This window comes from Papio anubis, chromosome 17 (genome assembly GCF_008728515.1).
Source record: "Papio anubis isolate 15944 chromosome 17, Panubis1.0, whole genome shotgun sequence".
NCBI lineage: Eukaryota > Metazoa > Chordata > Mammalia > Primates > Cercopithecidae > Papio > Papio anubis.
In genome coordinates, this window is record NC_044992.1 from 31,410,168 (window position 1) to 31,437,659 (window position 27,492).

Genomic DNA, 27,492 nt, shown 5'->3' on the forward strand with positions numbered 1-27,492 from the left:
TAAACAGAATATTTCTTTGATACAAGCTTTCGTTCTATTAGGCTTAGCATGGAGATATTTGTTTTAAGGTTATCCTTATAAAGCATTAACTCTAGCAAAGTCTTGCTTTTTGGGATCTATGGTCAAGACTGGTAAACATCTGCTGAAAAGAATGGACATGCTTTTGCTTTCTGCTCTTACTAGGCTAACTTTCAGACATAATTTTAGGGATATTTTGGGCTGCCTTTGAAGCTAGCCCATTTTGGACACAGGACATTGGCATATGGAGAACTGACCCTAAGTTCCATTAAGCCAAAACATTTTGTTGAAGAATTCCCAAAATTTTAGTTGTGTCACTGCAGTTTAGTTACTTGTACTTATGTTCTAGACAGCTACAAGAAACATGGTAGAATTGACTTCTGTTGTATGAAGTGGCGTCTTGAGTCTTAAACCTATTTTACTTTGGTGGTCTATAATATTTGGAAAGGCAACAGTTGTTCTATAAATGCTCAATGTTAAGATTGTAGAGAACACTAAGTTATACTTGACACTAGAAAGTTGAACTTTCTAGTTAGTTATCCCTTCTTTAGATGAGTTTATGTAGTTCTCAAATGAATGCTTGTAAGATCGGGAACAGAACCCATTTACTCTTCTGTTTCTCTTACCTAAAGAGGAAATAGCGAACCCTTTGACCTTCTATTTGGGCTACCTTTTCCTTTTCCTATGTTAGAAATTCATAGCCATGAGTCAGTACCTCAAATTAAAGTTTTTATAGCCATGAGAGGGGCCCAGTTCCTGAATCAGATGACTTAAGCCAGAGAGAACTTACTATGGTGCCTGAAACTTTTCATTTCTCTTGAAACGTGTTCTTAATCTTACTCTTTATTCCAACCCACCCCCTTGAATAAATTAATTTATGTTCTCTTCTGTTCTTAAACTTTTACTGTTATATGTACCATCTCATATTAAAATTAGTTGGGTATTGTTTTTCATTCTAGACTATGAACTCATCTTTTTACTCCCCGTAGCTCCCTGAATGGTTCTGACACATAATAGACACTCAACAAATGTTAATGAATTCAACATTTCATCATGGAACATTGAAACCAAGTTCTTGCATTTGCCTGGAAACAGTAATTACCTCTTCAAAGAGAAACTGTGTGGCTAGGGAGCAGAAGTGACAAGGAGACCATCTTTCCACTAGAGTCCTTTACAACACGGCCATACACTATCCATGCAAGCATAAATTAAACTCTGTTTTTAACAACATACTTTTTAGATTTTTTTTCAACAATTGACGACGCTGAGGTTAAGAGATTTAAATAACTTGTCTACTGTCACAGAGCTAGTAGATGGTAGAGCAAAGGTGTGAATCTGTGAAACCTTCACTTTTTCCAGGATCTTGAACAGCATCTCTCAGCCAACCTTGATTTCATTCATATAATCATCAGGGCGTGTATGTGACCTGGGGACTATTTATATTTATTCTTTTTATCATATACTGTTGTATCATAGAGGACACAAAATGCATCACCTCCACCCTGGAATGGCACCTCTATTTTAAGAGACCACTGGCAAAACCTCTTCAATGAGATTTTGATGATGGAAGACTGTTACAATCAAGGCTCTCCTAACTATACCTGCATCTCACAGACACTACCTTTAAGTAGTGAACAGTTATTTTCAGCTGGGAAGGCCACTGTCAATCAGGTAATGGTTTCTTAAGCTGAAAAAGGCTTTCCACTTAAGAATGGTGATTGGCCAAGGTCACATCCCCTTTCCATCTACTTACGGGAAAATTCAAAATAAAGGAATACCAGTGTTTGAAACTCACAATTCACTCTATAGTGAGCGGTGGAGGACTGCGAGGTAATCAAGGTGATTATATTTCCCTTAGAAATGTTGTTAACTGTTTTTTCAAAATACAGATTAAAGCTTAAAACATACCCAAAATACACTGATTCTAAATGGACCTGACGCCTTGATCTTCAATCATGGACTAACATATGAGTGGAGATTCCCAACGGACCATTGTACACTACAATATTTATTACTATAAAGATCTAAGAGCTCTTAGCCACTTTTAAACTTATAAGAGCTGTTCAGCTCTCATCCTCTTGACTTGTGGTTTCACATTTTAAAATTCTGGTTTGTTTTGTGTGATGTATTCAGAAGTACCTCCCTACCTCGATTTCAGAATAATATTTGGCTTTTTAAGAAATTTAAGGAAGTGCAGATATGAAAGTGTACCCATTGATGCGTGGGGACTGCAGTGCCTTTAACTGGCTCATCTTTGGCCTCTGTTTATTCATCTGCAAAATGGTAACTAGGTTTTGCCTTCTAGTTAGTTGATATGATAAAAATACTAATAAATTGAAAGGCTGTGGGATGATACCTTTATCAGTTCCTTCTATGGATGGTGTAATTTTCACTGTAGTTTACTTTAGCGTATATGGTCTCAAGAATAAAAATAAGAAATTACTAAGGAACCTCCTGAATGCAATACTATTAACATTCACAAAAATAGCTATATGCAAATTAGTAGATGTCCTTAGCTGAGATAAAACTATTTTGAGGTTGTGATCATGAAAATTAACATAAGCTGATATAATTTTGAATTGTATGCATCTGTTTTCATGAAGGAAACCTATTTGGAGTGGTTTATTCTTGAAAAGTTATGGAATTAAAAGTTAAATGGGATACTTAACATCTGTATTTAACTCTTGAATTATATGCAGCTCATAGAGTTTCTCTCCTATATGCATATTAAATTGTATATAATGAACTATTAGTGGTTTTAGGTAACATTTGGTTGCTGAATATACTATGCTAAGCATTTCACATGCATTATCACCTGTATTCACAAAATATTATGAGGTAAAAGCACTGTTACAATTTCCATTTTTTCAGAAGAAGATGTGATTCAGAGAAATTAAGTACTGTATACTACCTCCTACCTTTGACAGTGTCATCTGAATTTTTTTGTCATGAACATGTTTTACGTAGCTCGTTGTTAAAGTCCATTTTTGAGAAATTTTTTGAATAGACGTGTGTAATGCAAGTGCGTGAACTTTGTGGTTAGGTGTAGAGAGTATAGGAACATCTGTCTCTGCTGTTGTAAAAATTAATAGATACAGCATTTGTAAATCTTCTGGCCATAGTTCAGGTACATAACAAGGACTCATTAAATGTCAGTTTTCACCACCTTACCTTCTTTCCATAAAATATTTCCTTTTTGTCTGTCCCAGAGTTTTAGTTTTACTCTTCATGTGTATTATAATGTATGATGAGCATCCTAAGAAGATAGGTTATACTATTGTCCCCATTTTACAGTCGAGCAAACAGACTGAAATGTGATAGGTTCCAGGTTGAATTCCCATAGCAGTCTGATTCCAGAGCCTGTGTTTTTAGCTATAATGTGCTTTGGTATGAAGATATGTTCCAATAACAGATTATATTCTAATATTTCAGAGAAGAATCTAAATCCTAGAAATCATTCTCTTATACCCACATCCCTGCCATTCAGTTTTTCCCATCTTAGGTTATGCTGGTGTAACAGTGTGTCTCCTAATCCTCAGTTGACTCTTGTAGTAAGTTTGTATATTAAATGCTCAAACACCCTTCTTATTCTAAAATCTGTGATCCTCTGTCATTTGGATACATTTGCAGTAGTCTGAGGCAGCTCTGAGAATCCTTTAAGGGAAAAGTATTCATCACTGTGGCTTTAGTAAGGAGTATGTTGACATTTTTACTCTTTAACTCCAGGAACTCCTACTGACCTGAAATTAACCAGTTCATGGAGGTTTTTGGCTGGGACTAAGGAATGAAATTAACTCCCTAAGTCCCCTCTTCTTAAAAAAAAGAACCTCAAAATACTGCTGCCCAAATTGATTTAACTTTAGTTATATATTTTTTTACATGCAAATATGTTTTGCTCAGCCTAAAAAGGCAAAGAAAAGCTATTTGGTTTGCAGAGGAACAGATGACTGTCCTGAGCATGTCAGACTGACTGTTTATATGTGTTTTTCACTCCGTCTTACTCTGTCTTTGTCTTTCATGTTCTTTTTTCTGTTTCAGTTTGTCCTGTTTCTGTCTCTCCCTCACAGCAACTATCTTCCTATTTTGATAATCCTGTTTCATCTCTATAAGGAAAAGGCTCTCTTGAGGATGCAGAAAATGTTTCTATTTTTATAACAGTCCCTAAATACAGAAAAGATTTTAACTTGGCTATAAAACTTTGTTCTTGGCATAAATTTGGCAGATAGTCTTTCGCCTGGGTGAGACTTTTCACTGGGATCCTGGAAGTGTTGGGACGTCACTGCCCTCCACTCTTGCTTCTCCAAGTATGACATTAGTGGTTTTAGCTCTTGTTGACCCGTCTTTAAACCAAAGCTTTATAGCCTATTAGAAGCACAGTGTGGATTTTTCTTATGATATGTTGGAATAAAAGAAAAAACTTCTCTAAAGTTACAAATGGTTTCGTTTACCAAAATGACTATTTCACTTGGAAAGCTTTGTCTTTTCTGTAAAAATTCCAGGAGTTGGGTGGGCTTGATGTCCTCTCTCCCATTCCACCTCCCCACCCACAGACTCATGTCAGCAAAGATGCTGAGAGGTTTATTCCAGTGTTTTAGGAGGCAAGACCTTGACCAAGGAGTAACTAAGACATATTTTTCTGCTTTTATTTTTTAAAAACTTTTTTTAAAAAAGCAGATCTCTATGACTTTTTCATCTTGTATAACTGTATAAAGAAACTTTTCCGATTGAAATTAAAGTAAGGAAATACCACAGGATGGCTTTAAAGTGTTTGTTTCATTGTAGAACATAGGGCAAATGCCTTGGAACATCAGTAGTTACTATCTGAGGCAACCTTTGGGGATTGAGATATATGCCTTTCAGATCTGCACTTCATCTCATACTTCATCATTTATTGGATCAAATAGCAGTCTCATTTACTTAGGATCTGTGTCAACACCCTGAGCTCCAAACTGGGTATCACATGTCACCTTGTGAGAGATCCTCTGCGTTACCCCCATCAATTCTGCTTCATTAAAGGACTGGTCATCTTAAAGATGGTCATCTTAAAGCTTTAAAGAAATGAAAAATATTTTCCCTCTCCATAAAAAAATACTTACAACTTTACAACATTTTACTTAGCAGAGTAACTTTGCCCAGCCCTGGAGCACAGCATTCTTAAAAGTAAGCCCAGTAAACCTAAGTGTTGGATGGTTCTGCAAGTAACCACTGCAAAAAAAGATTTCGTGGTGGAAGTAAGTAGTGTCTTTTGCTAGGATACCAGGTTGTTTAATAAAACTAGGAATAGCTGAGGGTAGGAAAAGTCATGAGGCTTTTTCTCATCACAAGCTGTGTAATACATACTTCAGGTAACCTCCGTGGGTTTCCTTACTGCTATTGGCTCAGCTGTGGCTTTTTATGGAACCATATCTGCATTTCCATCTCTTTCATCCCTCCCTTTTTATGAGAATAAAAAGTGAATTGGGTGCTATTTAAATATACTCTACTTACATTTATTGAAAACTACCCTGCCGCAGGGCACAGCGCATTGGAAAACTGCCTTGTACCAGCCCAGTTTTCCACTCAGGTGGTTTACCCCAAAACCTGGCCTTTGCTTTCCTCAGACCTTTAATTTCTTTAAACTAAGTGATCACAGAAAAACCTAGGAGGAGCTAGTTTCATTTGTGAGGTTTTCAATAAAACTTAAGTGGAATGCGGCTAGAAAAACAGACCCATGAAAGGCCATGACTACTATGCTGACACTAGAGGAAAAACCCACAGAATTTTCTTTTTTATTTTTTTGAGACGGAGTTTCGCTCTTGTTGCCTAGACTGGAGTGCAATAGCATGATCTTGGCTCAAAGCAACCTCTGTCTCCTGGATTCAAGCGATTCTCCTGCCTCAGCCCCACGAGAAGCTGGGGTTACAGGCATGTGCCACTACGCCTGGCTAATTTTGTATTTTTTTAGTATAGATGGAGTTTCTCCGTGTTGGTCAGACTGATCTTGAACTCCCGACCTCGGGTGATCCATCTGCCTCGGCCTCCCAAAGTGCTGGGATTACAGGTGTGAGCCACCGTGCCTGGCCTAAACCCACAGAATTCTTATACCTCTTGATTTCAGTGTTGGGGAAAAATGGAAAGAAAAAAAAAAGTGAAAGAGCTTTAGTACTGGTACACTTTGGGAAAGAAAGGCAGCTAGGGATGTTTGGTTAAATTCAATTGTCTCATATTGATGTTTTATTTAAAATATTGTCCAGAAATAAACAATTCATACATGTTCAATTTTGTGCCTTTCTGAGTAGCCTGGTGAAATCTTACAGCGTCCCTCCCAGACCGTGAATCATCCCTTTGTCTGGCATCTCCAGGCTGTCTATGCTACCTACCCTTTAGTCACTTGGCAGCCGTCTTGGTTGCAGTATTACAGTGCTTGTATTCAGGTAACCTTTATTTTACTTAATGACCCCAAAGCACAAGGGTTGATGCTGGCATATTGTTATAATTGTTCTATTTTATTACCAGTTATGTTGTTAATCTTTGTGCCTAGCTTATAAATTAAACTGTATCATAGGTCTGCACATATAGGAAAAAACATGGTGTATTCAGTCATGTATGGCATAATGACCTTTCAGTCAACAGTGGACCTTATATGCTCGTGCAACAGTGTTCTGGTAAAATTATAATACCAGATTTTTACTGTACCTTTTCTATGTTTAGATACACAAATACTTACCATTGTGTTACAGTCATCTACAGTATTCGGTACAGTAACACACTGTATAGATTTTTCACCTAGGAGTAATAAAAGAAGTTATAGCATATAGCTTAGGTGTGTTGTAAGCTATTCCATCTAGGTTTATACAAGTATACTCTATGATGTTTGCACAGTGATGAAATCACCTAATAAGACACTTTCTCAGAACACATCTTTGTTGTTAAGCAATGCATGGGTGTATAGTGTTGGTACTGTCCATGGTTTCAGGCATCCACTGGGGGTCTTGGAACATATCCTTATGGATAAGGAGTGGAGGACATTTGTAGAAAAAATTATATTTTGAAACTTGCTTGATTTATTGTCAGCGGATTTTCTTCAAGTCATTAAATATTTTTGAAGACATAGATATTTTAATGGTGGCTGGATCATTTATTTGTCTGATTTTCTATCATTAAACTTTCACATTGCTTAGAATTTTTTCCCATATAATTTAGAATAAATACATTCCCATATATAAATCTTTGTTGTTATCTGTGATTATTTGTTTAGGATAAATTCCCAGAAGTGGAAATTCTGGCTCCAGAATATGTGTATTTTTAAGTCACTTTATGTTTACATATTGCCAGGTTGCCCTAAGTAAAGTTCTATCAATTTGTGCTTCATTCAGCTAAGTTTGATGTTCCTCATTTCCTTCCTTTAGTCTTGCTTTGCTAACACTAGGCTTACTTTTTTTAAGGACTTCAATTTGGTAGACTAAAAACAATAATTCTCTCTCTTACATTGCTGGTAGGAATGTAAAATGGTATAGTCACTGTGGAAAACAGTTTGGCATTTCCTCAAAAACCAAAATCTAGAATTCCCATATTATCCAGCCATTGAACTCCTAGGTAAATAACAACAACAACAACAACAAAATGAAAACAGTAAGCTTGTATGATAATGTTCATTGCAGCATTATTCACAACAGCCAAAATGTGGAAACAACCCAAGTATCCACCAAAAGAAGAATGGAATAAACCAAATGTGGACTGTCCATACAATGAACCATTATTCAGGCCAGGCGCGGTGGCTCACGCCTGCAATCCCAGCAATTTGGGAGGCTGAGGTGTGTGGATCACCTGAGGTCAGGAGTTTTGAGACCAGCCTAGCCAGCATGGCAAAACCCCATTTCTACTGAAAATACAAAAATTAGCCGGGGTAGTGGCAGGTGGTTGTAATCCCAGCTACTTGGGAGACTGAAGCATGAGAATCGCTTGAACCTGGGAGGCGGAGATTGCAGTGAGCTGAGATTGCGCCACTGCACTCCAGCCTGGGGGGCAGAAAGAGACTGTATCTCAAAAAAAAAAGAAAAAGAGCTGGGCGCGGTGGCTTACGCCTGTAATCCCAGCACTTTGGGAGGCCGAGGCGGGCGGATCACGAGGTCAGGAGATCAAGACCAGCCTGGCTAAGATGGTGAAACCTCTTCTCTACTAAAAATACAAAAATTAGCCGGGCGTGGTGGCAGATGCCTGTAATCCCAGCTACTTGGGAGGCTGAGACAGGAGAATGGCGTGAACCCGGGAGGTGGAGCTTGCAGTGACCTGAGATCGCACCACTGCACTCCAGCGTGGGTGACAGAGCGAGACTCTGTCTCAAAAAAAAAGGAAAGAAAAAAAGAAACATTATTCAGCCACAAAAAAGAATGGAAGTATGATACATGCTGTAACATAGATGAACTTTGGAAACATTCTGCTAAATTAAGCCAGAAACAAAAGGACAAACAGGGTATGATTCTACTTATGTGAAAACTATACAATAGGGCAAATCTGTAGACATAGAAAGTAGACTCGAGGTTACCAGGGACTGGGGAAAATAGGGGAATGGAGAGTTATTGCTTACTAGTTACAGGGTCTGGGAAGTGATTAAAAAGATTAAAAGTTTGGGTTGGGAGGCTGAGGCAGGTGGATCACTTGAAGTCAGCAGTTTGAGACCAGCCTGGCCAACATGTTGAAACCCCATCTCTACTAAAACTACAAAAAAAAAAAATTAGCCAAATGTGGTGGCACACGCCTGTAGTCCTAGCTACTCAGGAGGCTGAGGCAGGAGAAACGCTTGAACCCAGGAGGCAGAGGTTGCAGTGAGCTGAGATTGCACCACTGCACTCCAGCCTGGGCAACAGAGTGAGAGTCCATCTCATAAAAACAAAAAAAGTTTTGGGAATAGGAAGAGGTGATGGTTGTACCACACTGTGAATGTCATTAGTGCCACTGAATTGTATTCCTAAAAATGGTTAAAATGGTAAATTTTGTTTTATATACTGTGACCACAAACAAAAAAAAGAACAATAATAAGTTTTATTTGAAGAAAAGCAGTTTTAATTTATGTTTATTTGATTACTATTGAGGTTGAACATTGAACAGAAGTGTTAATTGGCCACTGACCATCTTGAAGTTTTTCTGTTCTTATTGGTTTGATTTGATTTTTTGAGACGGAGTCTCACTCTGTCGCTCAGGCTGGAGTGCAGTGGCAGGATCCCAGCTCACCGCAATCTCTGCCTCCCAGGTTCAAGCAATTCTCCTGCCTCAGCCTTCCGAGTAGCTGGGATTACAGGTGCATGCCACCACACCCAACTAATTTTGTACTTTTAGTAGAAATGGGGGTTTCACCGTTGTTGGCCAGGTTGCTCTCGAACTCCTGACCTCAAGTAGTCCACCCACCTTGGCCTCCCAAAGTGCTGGGATTACAGGCATGAGCCACTGCACCCGGCCCTCATTGATTTTCAGATCTCATATATGAGGATGATTAATCTTTTATATTTGTATTGCACATTTCATATGTTGCAGATAAACCATGGTTGTTTTAAAAACATTAGAATACATAAGAAGGAAGGTAAGCAGGGAGGGAAGGGAGAGAGGGAGTTCAGAGTCATCTAAAGATAAACCTTTGGTATATATACTTCCAAATTCTTTTACTCTGTGTATATCACGAATATCCTTCCATGTCAATTTTGTTTGTTGGTTTAAGAGACAGGTTCTTGCTATGTTGCCAGGCTGGTCTTGAACTCCTGGGCTCAACAGATCCTCCCACCTCAGCCTGCCATGTAACTAGGACTATAAGCATGCACCACCTTGCCCAGCCTCCATGTCAGTTTTTTTTTAATTTAAAAAATTAATTTTTGTGGGTACATAGTAGGAGTGTATATATATATATATACCCACACACACGTGTGTGTGTGTGTGTGTGTGGGTGTATATATATATATATATTTTTTTTTTTGAGACGGAGTCTCTCTCTGTCACCCAGGCTGGAGTGCAGTGGCCGGATCTCAGCTCACTGCAAGCTCCGCCTCCCGGGTTTATGCCATTCTCCTGCCTCAGCCTCCCGAGTAGCTGGGACTACAGGTACCTGCCACCTCGCCTGGCTAGTTTTTTGTATTTTTTAGTAGAGACGGGGTTTCACTGTGTTAGCCAGGATGGTCTCGATCTCCTGACCTCGTGATCCGCCTGTCTCGGCCTCCTAAAGTACTGGGATTACAGGCTTGAGCCACCGCGCCCGGCCGTGTGTGTATACACACACACATACCTGGGGTATTACATCATATATATATATACACACACACATACACACACACACACACACACACACCCCTGGGGTATTACATCGTATATATATGATGTTTTGATACAGACATGTAATACATAATAGTCACGTCATGTTAAATGGGGTATCTGTTCCCTCAAGTATTTATCCTTTGTGTTACAAACAATCTAATTATACTCTTTTAGTTATTTTAAAATGTGTAATTATTATGACTACAGTCACCCTGTTGTGCTATCAAATACTGGGTCTTATTATTAATTCCATTTTTTTGTACCCATTAATCCTCTCCACCTCCCCGCTACCCTCCCACCACCCTTCCCAGCCTTGGGTAATCATCCTTCTGCTATCTCCATGAATTCAATTGTTTTGATTTTTAGATCCCATAAATGTGTGAGAACATGTGATGTTTGTCTTTCTGTGCCAGGATTATTTCACTTAGCATAATGACCTCCAGTTTCATCCATGTTGTTGCAAATGACAGGATCTCATTCTTTTTTATGGCTGAATAGTACTCCATTGTGTAAGTACCACATTTTCTTTATCCATTCATCTATTGATGGGACACTTAGTTTGCTTTCAAATTTTGGATGTTGTGAACAGTAGTACTGCAACAAACATGGAATGCAGGTGTCTCTTCAATATGCTGATTTCTTTTCTTTTGGGTATATACCTAGCAGTGGGATTGCTGGATTGTATGGTAGCTCTAGTTGTAGTTTTTTGAGGAACCTCCAAACTATTCCTCATAGTGGTTGTACTAATTTACATTCCCACCAAAAGTGTATGAGGTTTTTCCTCCACATCCTTGCCAGCATTTGTTATTGCCTGTCCTTCGGATGTAAGCCATTTTAATGAGGATGAGCTAATATCTCATTGTAGTTTCGATTTGCATTTCTCTGATGATCAATGATGTTGAGCACTTTTTCATATGCTTGTTTGCCATTTTTATATCTTTTTCTGAGAAATGTCTATTCAAATCTTTTGCCCTTTTAAAAATGGCATTATTAGATCTTTTCCTATAGAGTTGTTTGAGCTCCTTATATATTCTGGTTATTAATTCCTTGTCAGATGGGTAGTTTGCAAATATTTCCTCCCATTCTGTGGGTTGTTTCTTCACTTTGTTGATTGTTTCCTTTGCTGTGCTGAAGCTTTTAAACTTTATGTGATCCCATTTGTCCATTTTTGCTTTGGTTGCCTGTGCTTATGGGGTATTACTCAATTAATTTTTGTCCAGACCAATGTCCTGGAGCATTTCCCCGTGTTTTCTTGTAGTCGTTTCATAGTTTGAGGTCTTAGATTTCAGGCTTTAATCAAGTGGTCTCCCTTTTTGGAACCAGGGACCAGTTTCATGGAAACCAGTTTTTCCATGGACCAGGGTGGGGGACAGGATGGTTTCTGGATGAAACTGTTCTACCCCAGATCATCAGGCGTTAGTTAGATTCTCATAAGGAGCATGCAACCTAGATCCCTCACATGCATAGTTCACAATAGGGTTCGTGCTCCTATGAGAATCTAATGCCACCACTGATCTCACAGGAGGCGGAGCTCAGGCAGTAATGCTCAGCCACCTGCCACTCACCTCCTGCTGTGTGACCCAGGCTATGACCAGTACTGGTCCATGATGTGGGGGTTGGGCCCCCTGCTTTAATCCATTTTTCATTTGATTTTTGTATATAGTGAGAGATAGGGGTCTAGTTTCATTCTTCTGCTTATGGATTTCCAGTTTTCCCAGCACCATTTATTGAAGAGATTGTCTTTTCCCCAGTGTATGTTCTTGACACGTTTGTCAAAATTGAGTTCATTGTAGGTGGATAGATTTGTTTCTGGGTTCTCAGCCAGGTGCAGTGGCTCATACCTTTAATCCCAGCACTTTGGGAGTCTGAGGAGGGTGGATTACCTGAGGTCAGGAGTTCGAGACCAGCCTGACCAACATGGTGAAACCCCGTCTCTACAAAAAATACAAAAATTAACTGGGCATGGTGGTGGGTGCCTGTAATCCCAGCTACTCGGGAGGCTGAGGCAGGAGAATCGCTTGAACCTGGGAGGCAGAGGTTACAGTGAGCTATTACACCACTGCACTCCAGCCTGGATGACAAGAAGGAAACTCCATCTCAAAAAAAAAAAAGATTTATTTCTGGATTCTCTATTGTGTTCCGTTGGTCTATATATCTGCTTTTATTCCAGTACCATGCTCTTTTGGTTACTATAGCTTTGTAGTATAATTTGAAGTCAGGTAATGTGATACCTCCAGCTTTGTTCCTGTTGCTTTGGATAACTTTGGCTATTCTGGGTCCAGGTCAGTTTTTCACAACTTTATTGTTTTCCATTGTGTGCCTGTTTCTTAAATTATGTAATCAGCCTTCTATTTTAATTAATCATCTCTCTGTTTAAAGTTTAATTCATGCAGAAGACAATAGTACCATGGGAGTACCTCACCAGTCTTCGGGGAAGTCTTAGAGTTCTCAGAAGAGGTGATGTTGGCTGGGCGTGGTGCTTCATGCCTGCAATCCCAGCACTTTTGAAGGCTGAGGCAGGCAGATCATGAGATCAAGAGATCGAGATCATCCTGGCCAACTTTGCGAAACCCCGTCTCTACTAAAAATACAAAAAGGTGTGGTGGTGCATGCCTGTAGTCTCAGCTACCTGGGAGTGGGGCTGAGGCAGGAGAATAGTTTGAACCCTGGGAGGCGGTGGTTGCAGTGAGCCAAGATCACGCCATTGCACTCCAGCCTGGCCGCAGAACAAGACTCCGTCTCAAAAAAACAAAAACAAACAAAAAACACAAAGTGATGTCCAACTTGAGTTGGAAGGGCTGCAGAGTTAGGTGTTTCCCTTCTGACAAAAATACTCTTAAACACAGGAAGCTAAGACCTGTCCCCGTGTATTCTTCCCTCCTCTACTAGGTCTCACATTTAGTAACTGGAAAACTGGGATTTAGATTCCCAGTTCCTTCAGCATGAAGCTCAAGCTCTTTTAGTGATGTCACACTGCTTTTCAGAAGGTGGCTATTTGCACTTACAAGCTGATGTCTCTAGATGTGGTCCTAGACTTCATCTAGGAAGTCTCTAATCCTGCCTAATGATGCCACTATATAGAGTACATCTCCCAGCAGACTTATTACTCCCTACATTTTACAGAGGTGAAAGAAAATTGACATTGGTCTAAAGTGTACATATACTTCTGTGTCTTTTTTTTTTTTTGAGTTGGAGCTTGCTCTGTAGCCCAGGCTGAAGTGCAGTGGCGTGATCTCAGCTCACTGCAACCTCCGCCTCCCAGGTTCCAGCGATTCTTCTGCCTCAGCCCCCTGAGTAGCTGGGATTACAGGTGTGCACCACCACACCCAGCTAATTTTTGTATTTTTAGTAGAGACAGGGTTTCACCATCTTGGCCAGGCTGGTCTTGAACTCCTGACCTCGTTTTCTGCCTGCCTTGGCCTCCCAAAGTGCTGGGATTACAGGCGTGAGCCACAGCGCCTGGCCACTTCTGTGTCATTTTATCATGTGCACAGATTCATGTAACTACTACCATCATCAAGATACAAACTATTCCATCACCACAAATATCTCGCTCATTTTTTCCTGCTCCATTATAGCCACACTCAGTTCCCATCCCACCACTATCTCTGACCCCTGCCAGCTACTAATCTATTCATCTCTATAATTTTGTCATTTTGAGAATGACAAAATGGAATTTTACGGTATGTCACCTTTTGATATTGCCTGTTTTTAAAATGAATTATAATGCCTTTGAGGTCCATCCAAGTTATTGCATGTATCAATAGTCTGTTCCCTTTAATTGCTGAGTAGTATTGCATGGTGTGGATGTCACACAGTTTAGTTAACTATTCACCTATTATACAACATTTTGGCTGTTTCCAGTTTATGGCTATTTCAAGTAAAACTGCCTTGAACAATCATGCAAAGGTTTTCATGTAGATAAAAGAAGTTTCATTTCACTGAGCTAAAGGCCCACAAGCACAGTTGCTGGGTCACATTGTAAGAATATGTTTAATTTTTCAAGAAACTTCCAAACTATTTTCCATACTGTCTGTATTATTTTATAATCCCACCATCAATATATGAGAAATCTACCTGTTGGGAAAGACTTATTGAAGTCTCCAGCTATAACGGTAGGTATGTCTATTTCTTCCTTCAGTTCTCTCAGGGTTTGCTTCATATGCTTTGTAGCTCTGTTGTTTAGTGCATGCACATCTAGGGTTGCTGTGTTTTCTTTGTGTAACTTTTTATCATTATATAATGTCCTTCTCTTATCTGGTAATTTTCTTTTCTCTAAAGTCTACTTTATCTTGTATTAAGGTAGCCACCCGCGCTTTCCTTCCTGTAACGTTTACATGATATATCTTTTTCTAACATTTTAGTTTCAGTGTGTCTGTATCATTATATTTGATATGTTTTAAATGAATTTCCTGTAAAAAAAAAATATAGTTGAGTCATGTTTTTTAGTCCATTCTGCCAATATCTGTCTTAATTGGTGTTTGTAGACCATTTACATTGAATGTAGTCAATATAATTATTTATCTGTCAGGGCTTAAGTCTACCATTTTATTTTTTATTTTCTGTTCTCTGCTTTTTCTTTCTCTGTTGTTTTGTTTCGGCTTGGTTTTTTTTTTTGTTTTTTTGTTTTTTTGGTTGTCTTGCTTGTCTTGGTAGGTTGTGGAACATTTTCTAAAATTCTATCTTGATTTATCTGTAGTGGTTTTTTTTTTTTTTAATTTCAATAGGCTTTTGGGGAACAGGTGGTGTTTGGTTACACGAATAAGTTCTTTAGTGGTGATTTCTGAGATTTTTGGTGCACCCATCACCCAAGCAGTGTACACGGTACCCAATGTGTAGTTTTTTATCTTTTGCCACCTCTCTCTCTTTCCCCTGAGTCCTGATAGTCCAATGTATCATTCTTATGCCTTGGCGTCCTCTTAGCTTAGCTCCCGCTTATGAGTGAGAACATATGAAGTTTGGTTTTCCATTCCTGAGTTACTCCACTTAGAGTAATAGTCTCCGGCTGGGCACAGTGGCTCACGCCTGTAATCCCAACACTTTGGGTGGCTCAGGCAGGTGGATCATGAGGTCTAGAGATCAAGACCATCCTGGCCAACATGGTGAAACCCTGTATCTACTAAAAATACAAAAATGAGTTGGGTGTGGTAGCACATGTCTGTAGTCCCAGTTACTCGGGAGGCTGAGCATGAGAATCACTTGAACCCAGGAGGCGGAGGTTGCAGTGAGCCGAGATCACACCACTGCTCTCCAGCCTCATGACAGAGTGAGATTCCGTCTCAAAAAAAAAAAAAAAAAAAGAAAAGGAATAATAGTCTCCAATTCCATCTAGCTTGCTACAAATGCCATTATTTCATTCCTTGTTATGGCCGACTAGTATTCGTGTGTGTGTGTGTGTGTGTGTGTGTGTGTTTGTGTGTGTGTACACCACATTTTCTTTACTCGCTGATTAATGGGAATTTGGGTTGGTTCCATATTTTTGACTTGCAAATTGTGGTGCTATAAACACGTATGTGCAAGTATCTTTTTTGCATAATGACTTCTTTTCCTCTTAGTAGATTCCTAGTAGTGGGATTGCTGGAACAAATGGTAGATCTACTTTTAGTTCTTTAAGGAATCGCCACACCGTTTTCCATACTGGTTGTAGAAGTTTACATTCCCACCAACAATGTAAAAGTTTCCTTTTCACTGCATCCATGCCAACATCTGTTATTTTTTGATGACGGCCATTCTTGCAGAAGTGAGGTGGTATTGCACTGTGATTTTGATTTGCATTTCCATAGTGACATTGAGCATTTTTCCAAACGCTTGTTGGCCATTTGTATATCTTCTTTTGAGAATTGTCTATTCATGTCCTTAACCCACTTTTTGATGTGATTGTTTGGGTTTGTTTTGCTGATTTGTTGGAGTTCTTTGTATATTCTGGAAATTAGTCCTTTGTCGGATATATAGATTGTGAAGATTTTCTCCCATTCTGTGGGTTGTATGTTAACTCTGCTAATTATTTCTTTTGCTGTGCAGAAGCTTTGTAGTTTAATTAAGTCCCATCTATTTATCTTTGTTTTTGTTGCATTTACTTTTGGGTTCTTGGTCACGAAGTCTTTGCCTAAGCTAATGTCTAGAAGGGTTTTTTCTGATGTTATCTTCTAGAATCTTTATGGTTTCAGGTCTTAGATTTAAGTCTTTAATCCATCTTGAGTTGATTTTTGTATTAAATATAAGGTAAGAGATGAGTTTCATTCTTCTACATGTGGCTTGCCAATTATCCTAGCACCATTTGTTGAAAAGTTATTATGTATACAGTTTTAAAAATTGTGGTCCTTTATGTATCTTTATTAGTGGCCAATATATGTATATTGCATTATGTATACCTAACTTATCACAGTCTACTGGTATCATTACTTCACCAATTTGAGTGTAACCTTTCTTCCCCGTATGTTCCTTTACCATCCCGATTTATAATAAAATTATCTTCAACATTCTCTTACATGCATTTAGAACCACACCAAAGAGTGTTGTTTTTGCCTCAACTCTCAAACATAATTTAGAAAACTCAGAAGGAGAAGGAAAGCTTATAGTATTTAACCATATTTTTGCTTACTATGTTTTTTCTTCCTTCCTACTGTTCCACAGTTACTTCTTCATTTGTTTTCCTTTTGTTAAAAGATCTTCTTTTAGAGTAAGTCCACTGGCAACAAATTCTTAGTCTTTCTTCATGTGAAAATGTTTTGATTTCCCCTTTAATACTGAGTGATATTATGGCTGGGTATAGGGTTCAAGGTTGATAGTTCTTTTCTTTCCGTACTCAGAAAAAAATACTGTGTTACTTTCTTTGAGCCTCCCTGTTTTCTGATGACAAATGTGATGTTAATTGAAGTTTCTTTCCTATATATGTGAAGTGTCATTTTTCTCTCACTGCCTTCAAGATTTTTTCTTTGTCTTTCATTTTCAGAAGTTTAACTATGATGTCTCTTCTAGTGGGTTTCTTTGGAAGTCTCCTGTTTGAGGTTCATGATTTAGCTTCTTTAATGTGTCAATTTATGTCTCTTACAAAATGTGGATATTACTCAACCATTATTTTTCAAATGCTTTTCCAACCCACACCCTTCCTCCCCTCCTTTCGGGCTTAAAGTGGTAGAACTGCCACATATTTCATTATAATCTCACAGATCCCTGAGCCCTTGTTATTCAGACTGGATAATTGCTATTGCTCTGTGTTACAGTTTACTAATTCTTTCTGTGCCTCTTCATTCTGCTATTAAACCCACCAACCTAGCTTTTTATTTTGGTTATTGTATTTCTCAGTTCTAAAGTTTTCATTTGAGGCCAGATATGATGGCTCACACCTGTAATCCAAGCACTCTGGAAGGCTAAGGCAGGAGAACTGCTTGAAGCCAGGAGTTGGAGACCAGCTAGGGCAACAAAGCAAGGCCCTGTCTCTACAAGAAAAAATTAAAAATAAACTGGGTGCAATGGCCTGCACCTGTAGACCCAACTACTAGGGAGGCCGAGGGAAGGAGAATTGCTTGAGCCCAGAGTTTGAGGCTGTAGTGAGCTATGATCACACCATTGCACTCCAGCTTGAGTGACACAGCAAGACCCTGCCTCAAAAATGAGTAAGTAAATAAGTAAGTAAAAATTCCTCTTCAGTCTTTTTTATATCTTTTACTTCTTTGCTAAGACTTTCTATTTCTTTGATGAGGCTTTAGGGTTTTTTAGAGCAATTTTAGTTAGGTTCCCAGCAAAATTAAGCAGAAGGTGCGGAGATTTCCATATACTCCCTGCTACCCCCAACATGCATAGCCTCGCCCATTATCAAGATCCCCCACCAGAGTAGTATATTTGCTATAACTGATGAACCTGCATTGACAATTGATGTATTGTTATCACCCAAAGTTTACATTTCTTTAATTTTCATTTTTTATATGTTTCTAGCATGTTCATAATTACTCATTGAAACATTTTTATCATGGCTGCTTTAAAAGTCTTTGTCAAATAATTTTGGGATCTCTGTCATCTTGGTGTTCATATCTATTGATTGTCTTTTTTTCATTTGTTATAATATCTTGCTGGCTGGAAGTATGTTGAATCATTTTCAGTTGAAAGCTGGGCATTTCCCTATGATATGAATTGTACTTAAACCTTCTGTTTTAAGGGCCTTTCTGTGGTATCACAATGGCAGGGGAAGTAGGATGTTCTACCTCATTTCTGCCAGGTAGAGGTAGAAACCCAGGTTCCTTACCACACTACTGTTACCACTCAGTCAGGTTACTAATGGGGAGAGATGGAAGTCCCAGCTCCCAATGTAGTCTCCAGTGACAGTGCATTAGTGCTGGATGATACGGTCAAAGTCCAAAAAGGGATTCTTCCCTAGACCTCTTTCATAAGCACCCCAGTGTAGAGAAGGAGTGGTGCCTCCTTACTACCAAGCAGGGGTGAAAATCCAGGCTCCGCATTTGTCCTGCACCAAAACTGCACGTGTGTGTTAGGAGGTGGTTCTTGTTAACAGCAGATAGGGATGAAAGTCCTGACTGTACTTAGCCTTCTCCAACACCACCCCCATGGAAATGTTGGGCACCTTGTCATAGCCTCTCAAGGGTGGAGTCTGGGCTCTCTCCTTGGCCTTTCCCAGTGTGGGTGGTTGGGGTGCCGCAAGTTTTTGTATGGCGTTTGGGTCGAGTAAAGCAATTATTGTCTAAAAGTTTCTGTCTTGCTAGGCTGCACATTCCTGTATTTTTGGCAAGAGAGAGCAACCTTTTGTTGTGACAAAAGCATAGATAGACCTTGAAGTGTAGAAATGTTCAGTAACCTTTACCGATATGGGGACTAACTTCGCAGGATTCTGGTGCTGATATTTGAAATAGATACTGTTTTTTTCCTAATCTGTTTTTTTGTTTGTTTGTTTCTTACTCCATATTAACACTACCCCCAAAATGCATGGTTTTTAAATTATCTTCCAAAAAGTTGACAGTTTCTGTGTTTGTCAATTACTTTAATATTCTATATATTTTTAAATGGATGGTTGGTTGGGAGTCTCTAGACACGACACTTCACACTAAGCAAGGCTGACAGTTAAGTGATGCAGAAGCCATTATCTCACCTTTGTGCTTGCAGGCTGTGGCCTCTTGCCTTTTCCTACTTCATAATAAATAGCATTAGCATTGAGGAACTTTTTAACACCTATTGAGGACAGGGTTTTTCTAATCCCCTCTCAGAGAAGCTTTTAAAAATGAATGACTAAAACCTAACAAACATAACATACATAAAAGAGAGCTAGGTAGCAATCTTACATATGAATTTAGATTCAGAAATACCAAATAAAATACCAACCAACCAAATTGAATGTTACAATAAAAGAATCACCTACCATGACCAAATATGATTTATCCCATATTATAATATATATTATTGTAATGTATAGTATTTGTTGGTCCACTAAGAAAACACGATAGTGTCATTAGATGCTGAAAGGGCATTTGACAAAATTCAGCATTTATTTATGAGATTTATTCTGAGATAACTAGAAATAGAAAGATGTCTTCTTCAAATAATAAATAATAGCTATCTTAAACCAAAAACCGACATCGTATTTAATATAAAATACTCTTGGCATTCCTCCTAAAATCATGAAAGAGGCAATCATGTTAAAACCATTATACAATTACTCTAGATGTAGATATTCCAGGCAAGACAGTAATATGTAAAAAATAAAGAAGAGCTATAACTACAAAATCACCATTTACAGACAATATAATTTTTTCACTTACAAAATTTAAGAGCATTATCTTTGAACTTATCAACAGATCAGAGACTTGGTAAATGTGTAAAACATTCATACTATTTCTATAAACAAGTAAAAGCTAATTAGATGGGTGAATTCTTTAGAATATGTCACTCCTCATAATACCAGAAAATATAAAATACTTAGGAATAACCCTAAGAAGAAAGATATAGAGCCTATATAAAGAAATTCTACAGTGATTAAAGAATTATTTACATAAATTAACAATATATCATGTTCTGGATAAGGAGACTGATTATTTTAACAGTTGAAGATATTTTGAAATTAATTCAGAACTTTTATGCAATCCCAGTCAAAATATCAGTAGATTTACAATATTGATAAAATTATTATTTCGTATATCTGAAAGTATACAGGCAAGAATTGCTAAGATAACTTTTTAACTTGACAGTAAGTAGGAATTTCAGAACACTTTATTATGAAAAATTTCAAACTTACAGAAAATTCTAAATATAGTACAGTGAATATATAAACATTCTCACTAGATTCAACAATTGCTAACATTATGTGACATCTCCGTACACAAAAGAGAAATTTAAATAAAAATGAATAAATGGTGTTCTGTTGTAAATGTGATATCAGCTACAAACCTGTATCTTTCCTTTCCCTTAAAACACCTCCTCAAAAGAATAACTATACTTGCTATGAACAGTTTTTTTATGTGTGTGTGCATACACACATTCATGCTTGCTTTTCTCTTTAACTCCTTGTTATGAAACATTTCAAATATGTGCAAATATTGAATGAATAGCCTGATGTATCCCTGAAAATCAGGTAGTTTTGACACTTAGCAACCCATCACCAAACTAGTTTTACATGCTACCCCACTACTCTACCATATTATTTTGAAGCAAATCCAGATGTCATGATATTTCATTTGTAGGTATTTTAGTACATATCTCTAAAAATAAGGACTTTTTTAAAAAACAAAGTATTATCATGCCTGAGGAGATTAACAATGATAATGTAATATCAGATTTTCAATTCGTGTTAAATTTCTCCATCTCATTTTAAAAATCATGTTTCACATAAGACCTATATATTGCAATTGGTTGATACATCTCATAAGAGTCTTTTAATATGTAGGTTTATCCTCCACCTCCTTTACTGCTTTATAGTTTTTTTATTGAGGAAACCAGGCCATTTACCTTGTAGCGTTTCCCACAGACTGCATTTTGTTGATCTCTTGGTGTCCTTTTGTTCCTAAAATTCCCCATAAATTGTTCATTAGATCTGGGAGATTGGTTTGATCAAATTTTATATTTTAGCAAAAATATTTCATGATTTTTGTAAAGGTTTCATGGGCACTTGAAAAAAAGGGTTTACTTTCTGTTTTCAGCATACAGAGTTGCAATTTCATCAGTTAGATTTACCTCATTAGTTACGTTATATGCTTTCTGAGAGAGAGAGCTATAGATGTAGATATAGACATATAAGCTGTTATGGAGTTAAAAATGGTGACGTTAAAATCTCATGCTACTAATATTTTTCTGTATTTTTCCTTATATTCTATGGTTTTGCTATATGATGTCAACGTTGTGTTATTTGATATATAGATAGTCATAATTGTTAGAGTATCATCAAAGAATAAAATATACCTTTTAACATTTCTAGGTGTCCTCTTTTCCCCCTTCTTTAATGCTTTTGTCTATTTAAGATTGTAACCACTGCTTTGCATTTTAATGAACTTAGAAGAGTATAAAACTGTACAAAAAGTATTATGAAAAATTATGTAGTTACGGATTTATATAACTTTATGGTATTCATTCATGGATAACACGAAGGAAACAGATCAAATTGTAAATAGTGTTTAACCTCCAAGTGATAGGATTATGAACAGTTTGAATTTTCTTCTTTAAAGTTTTTCCAAAGTTTTCTTTGGTGAGCCTGTGTTATAAGGCTCAAAAACATCTATTTTGTGTGTGTGTGCGTGAGACAGAGTCCTGCTTTGTCACCCAGGCTGGAGTGCCGTGGCACGATCTCAGCTCACTACAATTTCCGCCTCCCGGGTTCAAGCAGTTCTCTGCCTCAGCCTCCCAAGTGGGTGGGATTACAGGCACCCGACACCATGCCTGGCTAATTTTTGGATTTTTAGTAGAGACGGGGTTTCAACATCTTGGTCAAGCTGGTCTTGAACTCCTGACCTTGTGAACCACCCGCCTCAGCCTCCCAAAGTGCTGGGATTACAGGCATGAGCCACCATGCCCGGCCAAAAACATATTATTTTTACAAAAGAAAATTTAGGAGAAAGTATGCAAAGATGGATTGATTCTCTTAATATTTTTAGCATAGTTTTGCCACAGCTGAAATAAGAACAGTATTGAACAGTCTCCCTTCCCCCAGTTTTAATCACAACTAAAATCATACACATGCATCTTCCAGTGATGCATTTGAAATGGTGAAATCTGATTGCTAGAAATTGTGACGTGAATAAGTAAAAATTTACTGGAGTCTCTGATATGACTTGAGGATTAGAAGTAGAATATAGGAGGCCTTCTGAAAATCTGTCTCACATTCACTGAGGCTCCCCTTGGTTTTGAGCCAGATAACAAACCTTTCAGTTGAATTTTTTCCGTCCAGACACTGGCTTAAATGAAGGTATACTGAACTTGGAGATGTCATTTCAGCATTTGGCTGGAAGAGCTGTTGTAGAGGAGCTTCTTTAGATAGGAAGCCATGAGGGAATTCTCTGAGTACATGCATTTTCACACATCTGCTAATGCAAAAGCCCCGTGTGAGCATTAGTACTCAGGAATGTGATGTGGATTCGAGATGATCTCCACAGGATTTTGGCAGGTCAGAACAAACATTATCTTGCTCCCATATGTTTTTGTAGCATCTTGAAAGGGAAATCATATACATTTCCTTTAACTTACATGCTGAATTTTCCCACATAGACCAAAAAAAAAAAAAAAAAAAATCTCAGCAAAAATAAATTCAAGAATATGTATATATGATGTTCATATATTTAGCATCTGTTGTCAATACAGCAATGTAAGCTGACGGCTATTGGAATTCACATACAGTTTGCATTTACTTTGATTTATGTTTAAATGGCTTATCTCAGAAAACCTGACCCAACAGATAAAGACTGTGAAAGATTCCACATTATGGGTAAGTCTTTTTTTTTTTTTTTTTTGAAATGGAGTTTTGCTCTTGTTGCCCAGGCTGGAGTGCAATCGTCCAATCTCAGCTCACTGCAACCTCCACCTCCCCAGTTTAAGTGATTCTCCTGCTTCAACCTCCCAAGTAGCTGGGACTACAGGCGCCTGCCACCACGTCCAAATGATTTTTTGTATTTTTGGTAGAGATGGGGTTTCACTGTGTTGGCTAGGCTGGTCTCGAACTCCTGACCTTAGGTGACCCACCCACCTTCCTCCCAAAGTGCTAGGATTACAGGCATGAGCCACCACACCCAGCCACTGGGTAAGTCTTCTTTAATTTCTCTCTACACTACATCTCCTTAGGTGCAGCATATACGTGACCTGGTGCCCCACACCTCCACTGCTTCCCTGCCAATATCACTGTTACCCCAGATGGATACAACTCTCAATAGTTTTGTAGTATTTGATATAACTCTGACATATTCAGTATAACAACAACCAGGGAACCCCTGTGAAGCTAAAAAACTGTTTTCCAAAATAATAATGATGATATATACTATAGAAAAAGACCCTATCTGTTTTTTATCACCCTTGAGCAAACCCAGCCCTATTTGATATGGGACCTGACATAGAGTGGGGAGTCATTAAATGTTGACTAACCCTTTTTCTAAGTCTTTTTTTTTTTTTTCCTATTTTAATTTTTATTTGCGGGGGGGTGGTGGGAGGGACTCAGTCCCAGAAGACCTATGTCTTTTAATTCTCTACTTGTGGTCCCTCTATAAAGTGATATGTAATCTGCCCAGTATTAATAGTTTGGCTCCTTTTTCTCTGCAAACATATTATTAAAAGTTGAATAAAGAAATAGAACCTGTGTCAGCAACTTAATGGCCCATGTGTCAAGGATAGCATATTGGTTGATTCTCATTGGCATATATGCTGACATATTTAGTTTTATTTCATTCTCTGTTACACCCAAGACCTTCTGTAGGACTGAACATAACTTTAGGAGGAGAATGACCACTAATCACTATTTGTTTTCATATTTTGTGAATGAGTTTTGTTGTCATAGTCTCATGTGTCTAATCAAATAGATCTTCAAACCAGTTCTAATCAAACCAGTTCTTTTATGTGCTTATACCACATGGTTTTCAGCTATCAAATGTTATTTCAAACTTGCATCTAGAATATATATATATATATATACTTTTTTTATTATTTAACATTTGGAGGGAAGTCAGATATCTTTGACCTCATTTCTTTTACTCATTTTATGTTTATTTAACACCAATGGTTTCCTATTGGCTTCTTTAGCTGGAAAAATTATTTCTACAGGGCAATATAACCTGGGATTCTGCTTCACAAAATGAAACATGAAGTGATAATATCATTAATCTATTAACAAATAATTGCTCTTGGGTTCTTTTCCTGGTATCTTGAGCCACCAAGGTGTAGCTTTTACTTGATCTGAATTTGTCAGTCTGTAAAAGTAGGGATTATAATATAACAGTGCGTCTTCTTATTTAGTTTGTTAACTACATTCTATTGTAGAACTGTTCTTATTTTTAAGATCACAGAGATCCATAGAAATATTGGCATTCTTGTACCAGTTATTCATATTTCATTGTATGTTAGTATTTTGGCATCATTTCTTACATACCCTGTTATTGTTTAGGGGAAAAATGTGGAAGCATTTCTTGATATTTTTTCACTGTTTTTCCCTAGTGAGTTATGTAGTTAATCATATTAAAATGTTCTTCAGTTTTGAAATATGAGAGATTTGTCAGCCCTTTGAAAAAATGGTTATAGTTCATTTTCCATATATTACTCAACATTATGGATCTGCCTGCCAAGTGATCCCAGGTGTGGGATTGCAGCAGGTAATTTCCTGAGCTGTATGGTACAGATGATTTTCTGTGTTAGAAGATGCTATCGGCTCACCTGGCCTCTTAGTGACAGAGAAATCCTTTGTTTATTCATTTAGTAGGCAGATTAACCCTAATGAATATTGGCTTCCTGGAAATAGATACAGGTGACAATGGCAAAGTGAGGAGTGGGGAGATGTAAGACAAATTCCCTTTTCTTTCTTCACTTATAAATAATGGTGGCTTTCATAGGAGAGTGTTTTAAATCAGAAAGGAATGTAAAATATTTGAACTAAAAAGATAGATTTAAATAATCAACCTTTAATTTTTAAAAGTTTTGAATGTCTATGTATATGTATATTTTTCAGAAGAACTAGAGATTTTCTAATTTTGGCAAATACTTAAAAGTTTTATGTTGCCATTAGCGTTAAACAAAAATATTTAATTAAATACTTATACTGGTTTGGGCAGAGCTACTCACTTGAACACGAAAATGCTTTCCTAATATGTCCTTGTACTCAGATAAATTTTGTGAATTAGAGAAGTGTAACATTCATCAGCCTCTCTCAGCATGTGAAAGAAAAATGTGCATTATTCTGTGTCTTTTCTTATAGTGTGATCATATTGCTTCAATGACGTATTTGCTTTCTCAGAGCAAGGATGAAGGACTAATCTAGGCATCAGAAAATTATTCATAGAGTTATACTATAAACTATAAAAAGTTCCTAGAAATAAGCTATTTTAAATTCATTGCTTTGTTATGACTTTTAGAATATTGACAAAAAAACATTTTTACCAATATAATTTTATGGATATTGGATTGTATAATTATCAGTAATCTATGATGAAAATGAAATGTTCGTGATTGCAACTCTTAAGTTTTGCTCACCAACAGAGTACTTTACAGCATTTTTCTGTGAATGGTTTTGGACGTACATTATTCCCAAGATGGGAATGTATAGATACAGATGTGGAAATCTCTTAATGTTCAACCAGACTTTTCCAGATCTTACAGCTATGATTTATACTGCATTCTCCAAAGACTTCCAAAATGTCTTCTTTTACATAACTTTATCCATTAGAGGAAAAGTTAAAATTCTTCCCCTCTTCGTGCTAAATGCTGAAGATAGGCTTTTCATGATACCTTTTGTAGTTGACTATAAAAGCTGTAGAATTTCAAGGAAGAAGTGAAAAAACAGAGTTTACCTTCCCACAAAGATTTAAAATTTATGATTTCTTCTAGCTATGCAGTTGAGATTCTCCTTGAATTGTGTTATTGGGAATTCTGAGTAATGTGAAATATATATGAATTGGAAGCAGTAATAAATTGTGAATGAATCTTTTGCTTTTTACTTAAGATTACTTTATCCTTAAAACTAATGTTTCTATAACCTCTGACCGAATACAGAAGATCCAAAATACTTCCAAGGGTGAGACTTTTTCCTTGCCTGTTGTGAGCAGTTTAATTCATTACAATTGTGTGTGCATTGTGGCATGTGGGTACATCAGAGGAATATTTGCAAAATCTGAATTTACATATCACCTTGCCAAAATGTGAGGCAATCCTTTACTGAATTGGCAGTAATATTTATTTTCAGAGACATTAGAAAAAAAGACAGCAGTGTATATGTGTCATGTTATCTCACATGAAACACTGCCTATGTTAAATAGATTTTTCTTTCCTTTTAGTGAAAAACCGAAGGACAATAGTCATTATATGATTTTGTATTTTAAGTATTTTCATAATCCAACATAAATTGGCCCACCCAAGGATTATGTCTGTCTTGTAAAGATGTGTTTATATAGTCATTGGGTGAAAGATTGCAGAAGTTGAACCACTAGTTTTGAAAGTTGAGCCAGACCAGGAAAAATCAGGATACAATTTGGCACTTATGGAGACGAAATGATTTCCTTTTTAGCTGCTGATTTCTACTGGGAAATGTATCCTTGGACTGAAAATTGCATCCGGAAAAATGTTTATGTAGTGTTTTTCAAATGACTGATTATTCTTCTAACCTTTAACATGAACTGTGTCTAATTTTGGTCTCTCTTAACTCTTTCACGACTAGGGGATTTTTCTTTGTGGGAAAAATATTACAACCATATCATTACTACTTTGAATACAGGAATGAATGTCTTACATGGTAACAAGAATACAAAATGTGTTAAGATTTCTTTCTGGGTTATTTTTCCAAGCAGGTAGTAGAACACCCAAGGTTATCCAACCTTCATCACAGGCACTTAAGTTTTAGATTGCATTTAAATCAGGATACATCTGAAAACATAAACAAAAAAGAGAGAGAGAGAAAAAAGGATACATCTCCAGCAGCTGCATCTCTTCCTCTTCACTGCCAGCTACACACATGCACTAGGAGCTTCTTGACATTTTCATGGGTAATATTTGGTCTTTGCGAAGATAAGTACTTCT

General features: G+C 37.4%; 1 protein-coding gene across 11 annotated transcripts in view; it reads left to right on the top strand.

Moving 5' to 3' along the window:
• Positions 1-27,492, top strand: part of BCAS3 (BCAS3 microtubule associated cell migration factor) — a 704,563-nt gene that overhangs the window by 408,374 nt on the left and 268,697 nt on the right. The window contains exon 24 of one of the 11 annotated variants that reach the window (XM_021928262.2): positions 1,008-5,099. The exons of the other annotated variants lie outside the window; for them this stretch is intronic. Coding sequence (XP_021783954.1) covers positions 1,008-1,015 — 8 coding nt within the window. The 3' untranslated portion in view covers positions 1,016-5,099. Of the gene's footprint in view, positions 1-1,007; positions 5,100-27,492 lie in introns of those variants that run through there. 11 annotated transcript variants of the gene reach the window in all.